Here is a 12,519-nt window from a genome sequence, read left to right as displayed (position 1 = left end):
TGTTGTGTCAAACATGCTATGCATACGCACACAAAAACACACATTTATACTGGAAATTTTCTTAGTTAGGCTATGTTTAGTTCCCACACAAAAATTTATACCCTATCACATTAAACGTTTGAACACATATATGAAATATTAAATATAAGCTAAAAAAATAACAAATTGCACAGATTGCGACTAATATGCGAGATGAATCTTTTAAGCCTAATTGCTCCATGATTTGACAATGTTGTGCTACAGTAAATATTTACTAATGACGGAGTAATTAGGCTTAATAAATTCGTCTCGCTGTTTGCTGACGGATTCTATAATTAGTTTTTCTATTAGTGCCTGAACACCCCATACGACACCATATATAATACCTGATGTGACACGCCAAAACTTTACACCCCTGATTAAAACACCCCCTTAATTACTTTGCTTATCTCTAACAATCATTGAGAGGTAATTTCTCAGAAGCAGATGGGAAGCACAAGGAGTGGCTCGTTTAGGGCCTGTTTAGTTCACTAAAAGAAAATTTCTGGGTGTCACATCGGATGTTTGTCCAGATATCGGAAGGAGTTTTCAGACATAAATGAAAAAACTAATTTCAGAACTCCCCTGTAAACCGCGAGACAAATCTTTTGAGCCTAATTAATCCGGCATTAGTACATGTGGGTTATTATTGTACTAGCACTTATAGCTAATCATGGATTAATTAGGCTCAAAAGATTCGTCTCGTGATTTCCCCCCTAACTGTGTAATTAGTTTTTTTAATCTATATTTAATGCTCCATACATGTGTCTACATATTGATGTGATATTTTTGGAAAAAAAATTTGGAACTGGCCTTACTTGTCCGAGAGCTGCAACTCTAGTCGAGCGAGGACTTCTATGCTCTAACTAGTCAGTCGTCATCAAGTTGCCGTGGAATTTATGCAGTTAGAAGTTAGAACAAACAGAAGCTGATGTAGTGGATATCTTATTCAAAACCTAAATCAACGCATCCCCTCTCCCCCATTTCACACCTCGGAATCCCTCTGATTATCTTAGTCAATTCAAAATAATCTGAACTTGGATTTCCTTATCTGACAGAGAATTCAGGAATATCCAACTTGTCATCACAGCTTATCTCATCTTATGTACAACTGTAACCTCCGTTGTATAATATATGACGAAGTTGAATTTTCTCTTAAACCATTGCTGAAGCATATCTCATTTCATCACGATTAATGGCTAAGATTGCATCGATAATGCCATGGGATCCTGGTGGCTGCTGCTTCCTCAAGTTATTAGCTATATCAGCTTTGTGGGCAAGCTACATTTTCCAGGCCATCGGATTGTTGTTGGACAGTTGAGTGATAGTTCTATCCTTCACAAGCCAAACATTTCGATTTGCTTGAGCTGTCTTTTGGGATGCTCGCTCTGTTGGCAAGCTGAGAAATGAAGTCCACATTTCTAAAGCTTTATGACAGATAGAGGGTTTGTAATGTCAAAAGTTCACTTGCCGTAAACTTGTAGACAAGTCGAATTTGAAGGAGAGATTTGAACGAGAGGAGATTGAATTTGTAGGAGAGGGGGATTCTCAGGAGTTATTGGGTTTAGGGATGGCAATAGGTTAGGTCAGGCACGAGCATAGCAAATCCATACTTGGCTTGAGACTCACGTGCCCGTGTCCGACCCACGCCTGCGAAGTCTCTTGGGCAAAACCCCATGCCCGTTGGGCACGGGCATGCCCAACGGATACCCATTGGGTATCACAGTAAATATCTTAACCCCATGCCCGTGCATTGCCGTGTCGCCAGCCGCCGCCTGCTCCCATGCGCCGCCACCTGTGCCCTGGCGCCGCCGCGTCGCCATCCACAGCAGTGCCGCCAGCCATCGCCTTCGCCCGTGCGCCACCACATCGACGCCTGCGCTTGTGCGCCGCTGCGTCACGCTGCCAATAGCCTCCCGCTTCCTTCCCGTGCTCCACCGTCGCCGTGTGAAGACACTGGAGAAGAGTAGAAGACTGAGAGAGTGAGAGGTGGCAGTGGGGAGGAGGATAAGGTTAGGGGCTTGGGGATTTTCAGGCTAGGGTTTTATTGAGTGAATATATATTGATGCTGTATACAAATAGGTCAAATGAGCTATTGGGTCATAAGAGAAAGGTTAAACTATTGAAGGTCTCAAGGATATACATGGACTAAAAAAAATTAATTTTTGGCTCAAGCTGTCAAGCATGGGTTACCCGCGAGTGAAGTATAAAACCCGTATGCTTCTAATAAATTCGCAGGTATCGGGTGGGATATGCCCAATGATAAAAATAGGTACCCACTCCCATATCCATTGGTTCGAGTATCATGAATACGCGAACCTAATTGGATTGCACTTTGCACCCTTGGCTGTTCGGAACTGCGAAGGTCACATTGGTGTGTTTCAAACGGAGTCTCTTTTCGAATTAATTTTGCCCGTCCGTGCTTGGGCTCGTGACCTGAGAAATTGTGTCCAATGGGCTGTCGCCCACGCTCTTCGCCAGCTTGGTCCATGGGCTCTCTCTCTCTCTCTCTCTCTCTCTCTCTCTCTCTCTCTCTCTCTCTCTCATTCATCCTGGAGGAATGGCACTAATTCGATCAAGCCAATCTATGTAACCGCATAAACCCATTTGCATAACCACTCGGAATCGATGGACTCACTGGGGGGGCAGGCAGTGTGTGTGATGATGCGAATCCAGGAGGAGCCTGCAGCGGCAAGCAATGCAAAAACGAAGCGAATAACCAACCTTGAGTGTCCGTGCTGCTGCCACCGCCCACTGAAGTGGCTGCTCGTCTCTACGGAGTAGGAGTATGTGGGATGTGGCCTACGCCTATGGTTTTTTTGGTCGGTCCAGCTAGCCTAGCTCATATGCCCTCGTCCACCCATGTAAACCGCGACGGAAGCATGGCACAATCCGGCACACCAACTCGTCGATTCTTCCGGCAAATTCTTGCTTGCGTGAGGCCCGATCGAGCATCGACCGACACTAGCTACCAACATGTCCTAACAACAAACTGTCAGTACACAACAGCAATAGTTAGTGATCGATACTGGTCGCATTGTTATCTTGTACTCTAGAATGTCATGGTCAAATATCAAATATTTGTCCAAAATCGTTCGTTTCGTTTGACCTCTGACGACCTCAGCCGAGTTTTGTGCTATCCATATTTAGTTTTCTTCTTCTTCTTCTTCTTCTTCTTCAGCAGCGAAGCCGGTGACAGTCACGCTTTTATTTACAGGAGTATTTTTTACCCGTCCTCTACATCTAATTAGATATGTACAGTATTTTAAAATTGAAAACTTAGCTCCTAAAACAACACAATCCAAAATTCGCTCTTTTTAAATTAGAACCATAGCCACTTAAATAACACAATCTAAAATTCGCTTATATAGAGATTTGAATTCAATATCTTAGGATGCTACTTAGGTTACCGCAATCACTAGACTTTGCCTTTGACAATAACGCTAGCCGTGCTGCACAATCACACGAAGTTAGTTAAATTAAGCCAATCATTGGGCTCAAATCCGTGTCCCTTTCCTCGAAGGCGAAAAGGAGTTGTTGATAAAGGCTTCGATGCTGCACACGACCTTTCTTCTGCAGCAAACTATACCTTGCCTCCATTTGCACCAAGACCAGAGCACGCACGCTTGCCACTCTATATACTGGCACACCTCGCGGCCATGGCGAGACACACTCCTCGCTCGCCAGCAAACTGCTGCTTGCGACCGCGACAATGGCGTCCACCGGCGCGCTGCTTCTGTTGCTCTTGTTTGTGCTTGCGTGCGGCGGCAATGGCGGCGCGGCCGCCGCGGTGTTCTCCGGGTGTTCGTTCGAGAGCCAGGAGGAGGCCGAGGCGTTCGAGGCCGCGCTGCTGCAGCAGGCGTGCTTCAACGTGACGGCGTTCGGTGGAGGCGGAGGTGGAGGTGGGGGCGAGGGCGGCTGCGTGTCGCGGCTCGACACGGCGCGCGGCGGCGCGGGGAGTGGCCCCGTGCCGGTGCTCCGCGCGGCGGTCCGGGACACGCTCGGCGAGGCGGTGGGCGCCGTGGCGGCCGTGGCGGGGCTCGCGTCGCTGTCCAACCACGCGCGGGAGGAGATGGCCGTGCGCGACTGCGTCGAGCTGGTGGGGTACTCCGTCGACGAGCTCGGGTGGGCGCTCGACGCCATGGCCGACCCCGACGGCGGCGTCGCCGCGGCGGAGGAGGAGGATGAGACGGAGCCGGAGACGAGGCGCCGCCGCCGCCGCGGCGCGCGCGCCGAGGACGACATCCACGCCTGGCTCAGCGCGGCGATGGGCAACCAGGGCACCTGCCTCGACGGCTTCCACGGCACCGACAGCCGCCTCCTCCGCCGCGTCGAGTCGGCCGTGACGCAGCTCACTCAGCTCGTCAGCAACCTCCTCGCCATGCACAAGAAGCTCCGCGACATCACGCCGCAGCACCAACACCAACACCACCACCACCCCGGCAACAACAACAACAAGAACGGCACAGCCGACGGCGCCGCCGCCGGAGGGGATGACACCGGCCCGTCGTCGGATCTACCGCCATGGGTGACGGACGTCGTCAACGATGTCGAGGAGGAGGTCACGGCGACGCGCGGACGAGGGAGGTCGTCGTCGTCGGGAAGGAAGGCGATGCGCGTGGACGTGGTGGTGGCGCAGGACGGGAGCGGGCGGTGGCGGACGGTGAGCGAGGCGGTGGCGCGGGCGCCGAGCCACAGCAGGAGGAGGTACGTGATCTACGTGAAGCGAGGGGTGTACGAGGAGAACGTGGAGGTGAGGAAGAAGAAGACGAACATCGTCATCGTCGGCGAGGGGATGGGGGAGACGGTCATCACCGGCAGCCGGAGCATGGCCGCCGGCTGGACCACCTTCCGGAGCGCCACGTTTGGTAAATTCTAGTGCACCGCAGTGATTTAATTTGTCTTTTTGCTAATTACTCCTACTTTTGCTACTCATTTTGGTTACACACTCGTTACTTCGTTAGTATTCATATACGAATACCCCGCTGCGTTGCTGCAAAAAATTAAGATGCATATACTATATACAAATAAAATATAATTTAATTAAAAACTAAAACAATTTGATATAATTGAGCTTAAAATAATTGAGATTGTAGATTTTTTTTAGAGAAGAAAAAAGAGACAATTTAGACTATAGATCTATCATCCAAATGCTAGAAATAATTTAAGTGATGTGGTTTAATGAGAGAAGAGAAAAATATCATTAACTATACTTAGTGGGATGAACTATATGAGTATATAGGATTAGACCAACATGATCGCCAAATATATAGTTTTGAAAGGCTACATATATCCAGTTGGATATAGAGGCTGGGTAAAAAAATATCATTCTCTAAAAAATAAAAAAAATAAAAATATAGTTTTGAAAATATTTTTGTTATTTAAACATGTTTGCAAAACATATAGCCCAATACCTATGAATGTATATCAACCAAAAGTCATTGATTCGAGAGTATTGTATAGAACCATGATATTTGTGGTCTCAAGGTTTTACTAAACCCTTCACTTTTAGCAAGAAAATACGGAGTTCTCTAAAAAAATTAGTGATAAGGAACATCCTTTATACTCTAGAACAATCATAAAAGCGATCATACGTGCATGTATAGCAGCTTATACCTTTCCAGCCTATTATCTACTCCTATAGATCGAACCGACCGACCACAATCGTGACCGCATGCAAAAGTGCGCGGCGGCACCCAGTAAATTAGCCGCACACGAACCATTATGACAGCAAGATTCACGTGTGCTTTGCTTGCATCAAGCCCTCATCTAGGCTGGCAGATAAACCGGCTCGTGCATATGCATGCGCGCTAAGAAAAGAATATCCTTAGAGCATCACCAACCGTCTATCTATATAATTCCCCAAAACTAATTTTGAGGGATTTTAATCCAAAAATCAGCTCCAACAGATCCCCTACTCTCCTACCTGAGTTTTGGAGTTCCCTTCCCCCGATTCCTCGCTCCGTTTATATGCGGACGCGAAAGTCGCACCCAATCACGCAATCCCGCCTCTCTCCCTTGTTCCCGCGTGTGGAAAATAGCGATCTTTCTACGCGTGAAAGAAAAAAAACAGAATTTTCTCTTGGTAGTTTAACAAAAGGGTCCACTTTTAAGTTTTGGGGATTAAATTTAGGCTATCTGTTGGAGGAAGGAGTTTTTTCACTTCCTATTTTCAGTTTAGAAAACCCAAAAACAAATTTTTAGGAGAAAATTATAGATAATCTGTTGGTGATGCTTTAAGATGTCCTCTTGCAAAAAGTTTTCCATCCTCCACATATCTAGGGTTTGTTTGTTCGGTTTATTCCGGACTATTGACTATTACGATGTAGTAGAATTAATTATTCCCTTTTCAAACCCCCTCTAATTCATGCTACTTAGGGATTAACCGAGCAATGCCTTAGAGTTGATGTTGTACTTAAATTTAAACCGCGGCACAATGAAATCAAAACATAAATTTGAATGAGATTTTAAGTGGAGTTAAATTTGTACTTCATCCGTTTAAGTTATTTGACCTTTTCTTAGTCAAACTTTTTTTTAAGATTTGATCAAGTTTGCATAAAAATATAATAACACTTTTAATACAAAATAAACATATTATCAGAATATATCCAATGTTAAATTTAATTAAACTAATTTGGTATTATATATGTTATTGTTTTTTCTTATAAATTTGATCGAACCTAAATTTTGACTAACTCAAATGTTTTATAATATAAAACGGAGGGAGTAACTGAATTTGGTTTGTGTGTGCGTGCGTGCAGCGGTGTCGGGGGCGGGGTTCATCGCACGGGACATGACGATTCGGAACACGGCGGGGCCGGCGGCGCACCAGGCGGTGGCGCTGCGCGTCGACTCCGATCGCTCCGCCTTCTTCCGCATCGCCGTCGAGGGCCACCAGGACACGCTCTACGCGCACTCCCTCCGCCAGTTCTACCGCGACTGCCGCGTCTCCGGCACCGTCGACTTCATCTTCGGCAACGGCATCGCCGTCATCCAGCGCACCACCATCTCTACCCTCCCGCCCGCCGCCGGCCAGAACGCCGGCAGCGTCACGGCGCAGGGCCGGAGGGACCCCAACCAGAACACCGGCTTCGCCCTCCATGCTTGCATCGTGGAGGCCAAGTACCCGACCTACCTCGGACGCCCGTGGAAGCCCTTCTCCCGGGTGGTCGTCATGGAGTCCTACCTCGGCGCAGGTGTCCAGCCGCGCGGATGGCTGGAGTGGGACGGCGACGGCGGCGAGCTCGCCACGCTATTCTACGGGGAGTACCGCAACTATGGGCCTGGCGCCAACATCGGCGGCCGGGTGCGGTGGCCCGGATACCACGTGATCATGGACGCCGCCGTCGCTGTGCGCTTCACCGTGCGGCGGTTCATCGACGGCCTCGCTTGGCTACCCTCCACCGGCGTCACCTTCACCGCTGACCTCAACAGGAAATGACGACGTATACACGGATGCAGATGCTCTGATTGAACTTCCCCCTGATATGTGGGCCCGCGAACGGTGGGGCCCACATATCAGTCACTACGTTCCTCTGACTTTACGTCAGAGAATCCCAAATACCACATACACACACAAAATCAGTTATTCATTTGGTTTGGTTAATTATAAATTGGATATATACCAGAAAGAATATGTTTTTTTTTGAATTAAGTATATACTAAGCTAGTTATACGCATAGCTCATATATATGGATTCATGTAATTGATGAACAATAGATATATATACAAGTTTCATGTGAACATCCTCCAAACAAAAATTTCTGGGAGTACTTTTTTAGGTCTATATTAAAAAACTTCCGTAAATTTTGTTGGTGAAAACGTTTAAATGTAACTACAATGTCATTTATAGTGTATATTTTGATCCTTGCCCTCGCTCGATCCTGTCAATTTTTATTCACCCACCCTAGCACAAATCTTCAACATCTGACGGTTAGAAAATCGCAAGTTTTTTTAAAAAAAAATCACCATTTTTTTTAAACAAATCCTTTTTTTTTCTAGAGATTTTGGAAATGTATTAGAACTTGAGAAAAGTGGTTGCAAAATCATTTGGTCAAAGGAGGCAAGGCCCAAGAAAAGTCTAAGGCCCAGGAAAAGTCCAAGGCCCAAGGACTGCCCTGACCCTGACACGCGCCAAGCTGTTCCTCCAGTTTCCACGATTCTTCGTCGTCTTCTCTACTTCTCCCTCTCCGCCTTCAAAAGCGACGCTCTCCACCTGCGTCCTCGTCATCCTCCCCTAGACAGACAAACTCCAGCTCCTCCTCCTCCTCCGCGCTCGAGATCCCGCCTCCGCCTCCGCCTCCCCCAGTCGCCGGCGAGCAACTCCGGTGAAGCGCGAGCTACGGATTAAGGTGCGCCCTCCCCCTCCTCCTCCTCTCGCTACCGAGCAAGTGGTCACGGATCTTGGAATTGGATTGGATTGGATTGTTCACGGATCGGGGGATCTCATCTCCCCCTTGTCCCCGGTTGGATCCAACTCCTCCTCCTGTTGTTGTTGGTGGTGGTGGTGGTGATGTGAGGGGGTTCGCTCCAAGCATAGGTAGATCTCCCCACCTTTGCTGTTTGTTTGCTCGCTCCCCGGGTCGTCGTCGCCTCGCGCGGACCCGATCTGATCCCGCCTAGAGCCTCGAGGGGGGATGGTGGATCATGGGGGGGGGGGGAGTGGTGAGAGGATCTGTCTCTGTCTTACGGATTGTGGCGTGGAGCGCTGTTCTCGTGGGCGTATTACGTATTTACGTGTTGCCTTGCTTTGATCCCATGGATTGTTTTGGGTTTGGGGGGGCTTCGCTGAGATTTGGAGCTAGAATTTTGGTAGTGGAATACTTGCTTATGTGCCAAACAGGTTGATTATATACTGTGCCCTCCAAATTTCGCTATGAACAGCATTGGGGAATAATGTCTGGTGATTTGAGGCGACATGCTGGTGTAGATTACACTCGTGCGGTGGATTACACCTAAAGAGCAAATGGTCCATATGTTTGTTGCTGCTAGCATGAACTGGAGCAAGATAGAGCTTGCTGTTGTACTTTTACTAGCGAAAACGTTTGCTGTCTGCAAACCTGTTTATCACATAATCACATTGTTACATCCTCCCCCAAGTTATTCTTAATGATTTAGATGTTTTTTTTTTCACATAACATTTAGATTTATCTTTCCTCGTTTTAATCTGTCAGAAGCTTAGTATCGTAATTGGCAAGATGAACTTTGTGTTTAACCCATGAATCTCCCTTGAAATTGTGAGATACCCCCTCCGTTTCATATTATAAGCCGCTTTGACTTTTTTAAAGTCGAACTTCTTGAAAATTTGACAAAGTTTATAGAAAAATGTAGCAACATTTATAGCACCAAATTAGTTTTATTCAATCCCACATTGAATATATTTTGATAGTTTCTTTGTTTTATGTTGAAAATATTGCTATATTTTTCTATAAATTTAGTCAAAGCGAAAGAAGTTTAACTTAGGAAAAAGTCAAAGTGACTTATAATATGAAACGGCGGTAGTAGTATTTAATATTTGGTCAAAGGAGTCGTGGCTTGTTTGGATTTCTTAGTGTTGCTGTGCTGTTGTCAGTTTAGAGAACGAAGCTCAAGTAAAGGACAAATGAACCACTACAATTTTGGTCCATCTTTACGAGAGTGACTGCTATGCAAGTAATACAAGTGAATCATGTTTACCTAAAGAGCTCTTTTAGGCTTTTGCAGTGCTCCACACTCTGTGTTTACATGTCCACTTTTGCTTGGGTTAAATGTCAGCCTGTCCTTTTACCTTGTTCCTTTGCAATGTCCTTTGTTTACCTTGTTCCTTTCTAAAATGGATATGTTAGACAATAACAAAATGAAACGTCAAGGTTCTCTACTGCAAGCTCCATAGCTTATCACGATGATTAGTGTGCCTTATTGTCTGTTGTATGACACTGGGTGCGATTCTGGTACAGATACTTATATGTCAACATACTTTTCCTAATAATTTTGACCAACCGATCTGAATATCTAGTGACATCCTTTATGAATTAGGCATTTCATCAAACTGTTAGAAAGGTGAGCAGTATATTCTTGTCACAGGAAGGTACTACGCCGCTGTTTATTTGTATAACCTGATGTGTCTTAGGAAATCAGTTGTTAATATAATCTTTATGCAGTTGATTACAAATGAATCAAATTCTTTCTTTTGTGTTTATGATGTTCAGCGAAAATCATGGTATTCTTTCTATGTAATCTTGTAAGAATTCTCTATTCTGATTATAGTCTTTTTTATTGGCATTATCAGAAGTGCACCATGGCCAAGGTCAAGCCAAAGGCACTGCTGGCACAAAGCAAGCAGAAGAAGAGCCCCACTCAAATTGGCGCAACTACAATAATCACCTACATCGTCCTGGGAGCCCTTGTCGTCTCTTCCGTTTACTATGCTCTCAAATATTGGCAGAACAGAGGACCAGCAGCAGCAGAAGGCATTGTGGGCAACTAAGGCAGCTGTGTAAAATGTTGTTGTATCATCTTGTTGGGTAATTTTGGTTGTTACAGTTCAGTAAATGAAACATAGACAGAAGGCCTCATGTTGAAGCTTTAGTTTTATCTCCTGGTAAATTGCATTAATATTTATTTGATATGTCGTTCTTCGACATGGATGACTCTGTTGGGCCGATCTTGTTAAGAGTGACATACATGACAGTTGCAGCTGTGAAAGTTGCATGTGATGCCATCAAAACGCTGATTAAGAAGCTTTGGTAAAACGTTTTCCCATCTATGACATGCCATTATCTTCTACTTCAATAGAATGTCATATCAGCTATTACTTTGCTTTCTCTCAGATACGTATTGTGGTGTTAGAATATCATATCAGCTATTACTTTGCTTTCTCACATTCGTATTGTGGTGTTATAGTTTGGTATTAAGTCAACCTCTCTAATTTGACCAAATTTATAAAAGAATGCAGTGGCACCTACATCATCAAATTATTTTCCTTAAAATCTAACATGAAATATGTCTTGATAATGTATTTATTGGTAGTGTAAACCATGATTATTTTTTATGAGCAAATTTGACAAAACCACAATTAATATGGATCAAGTTGCATAACGATAAAGATTTTGACGCAGGCAGCCTATAGGTTTTATGGTCAGAACATTTCACAAAAACGTACTGTTGATCTCTCTAAGGCTATGTTTGGCATTCCATGTTAAAAAAAAATCCTCCCGACGTATCAAACATAACGGTTTATTAATACATGATCAATTAAGTATTAGCTAAAATACCTTAAAAATTGGTTATTATGATTTTTAAAACAACTTTGCTATAGACTTTATTTTAAAAAGTACCATTCAAAAAGCGTGCGTGCGACAAACGAGAGAGTAAAAATTGGGAAAAGGGATATAGAACTTAGCCTAACTCAATATTGTAGCAAAATAATAATTAATGAACTTAGTTGCTACTACAACTTATGTATGATGGATTAGAGGACTTATAACATTTTGGATATAAGTTTAAAACTCATACAATTGAAGAAAAATTTATTAACAGCATGATTTTATAAAACTGTAGGACTCCATAATATCGTAGGCCGAAACCTCTCTGATTTTATGCAACATGAACCATAATGAGTTAGGGTTGTGTTTAGATTCAAAGTTTGGATCCAAACTTCAGTCTTTTTCCATCACTTCAATCTGTCATACACACACAACTTTTCAGTCACATCATCTCCAATTTCAACTAAAATCCAAACTTTGGATCCAACTAAACACAGCCTAGGTTTTATAAATATCTTTTCTGTAAACTTGATCCAAGTTTAAGAGCTTCAACTTAGAAAAAAAAACACCTTACAACTTAGAACGGATGAAGTATTAATAGTTTACAAGTGATAGAAAGACATTCAGATCTCAGTATACCTTATTAACATCTCATCAGGATAATTGATAGTCTTTGCTTGTTCCAACAGCACATCATAATTCAAGGTGATTTTAAATTTTAAGGTTTGGGTTTTTAAAAAGCTCTTTAATTTATTTGTCATCTTAAAAAATCATGAAACAAGAGATATAGGCAAAGAAATAAAATAAAGGGATGATGAAAACCCATAAATGTTATTCCTAAAACTTTAAATCAGCTTCCGGCTAGTATAATCCAATGCTGAAGCATGAACCACCTATGCTAAAGCATGGGAATTTAGTACTAGTGGCTACCAGTGGTCCAGCGTGCCCAAAGCCCTGATTTTTTTTTCACTTTGTTGGTTTAGTGTAATCATTTCAGAACGAACCAAAATGCACGAACAGGGCAGTGCAGAGTGGCCCCTCATCCAAAAGGAGGCACCCCATTCGGGTTTTGCCATTTGTGTAGTCTCCCTAGTCTCGTGCGATCAATCATTGACATATCCTGTCTCGTGATCTTTTAAACTAGCCACTCTAACAGTACAGCCAACTATTAACTCTATCTATTATTGTATCGTCCATATCTGATCTAATAATCTACTTGTACAATAGCTAATTATATATTCAAACTATACCTTTATTG

The 12,519-nt window shown here is 44.1% G+C and overlaps 2 protein-coding genes across 2 annotated transcripts; both read left to right on the top strand.

The window, feature by feature from the left end:
- The first annotated feature begins 3,604 nt into the window (after positions 1-3,604).
- Positions 3,605-7,893, top strand: LOC4327711 (putative pectinesterase/pectinesterase inhibitor 22). Its single transcript, XM_015785140.3, has 2 exons — positions 3,605-4,886; positions 6,780-7,893. The coding sequence occupies exons 1-2, from the start codon at positions 3,731-3,733 to the stop codon at positions 7,457-7,459; spliced, it is 1,836 nt and encodes a 611-aa protein (XP_015640626.1). The 5' UTR covers positions 3,605-3,730; the 3' UTR covers positions 7,460-7,893.
- A 350-nt stretch (positions 7,894-8,243) lies between these two features.
- Positions 8,244-10,762, top strand: LOC4327710 (peptidyl-prolyl cis-trans isomerase CYP21-3, mitochondrial). Its single transcript, XM_026024399.2, has 2 exons — positions 8,244-8,369; positions 10,286-10,762. Exon 2 carries the CDS (start codon positions 10,295-10,297, stop codon positions 10,481-10,483), a length of 189 nt encoding a protein of 62 aa, XP_025880184.1. The 5' UTR covers positions 8,244-8,369; positions 10,286-10,294; the 3' UTR covers positions 10,484-10,762.
- The last annotated feature ends 1,757 nt before the right edge of the window (positions 10,763-12,519 follow it).

The sequence above is a fragment of the Oryza sativa genome, chromosome 1 (assembly GCF_034140825.1).
Source record: "Oryza sativa Japonica Group chromosome 1, ASM3414082v1".
NCBI classification, from domain to species: domain Eukaryota; kingdom Viridiplantae; phylum Streptophyta; class Magnoliopsida; order Poales; family Poaceae; genus Oryza; species Oryza sativa.
This window is presented reverse-complemented; position numbering and strand designations above follow the sequence as displayed.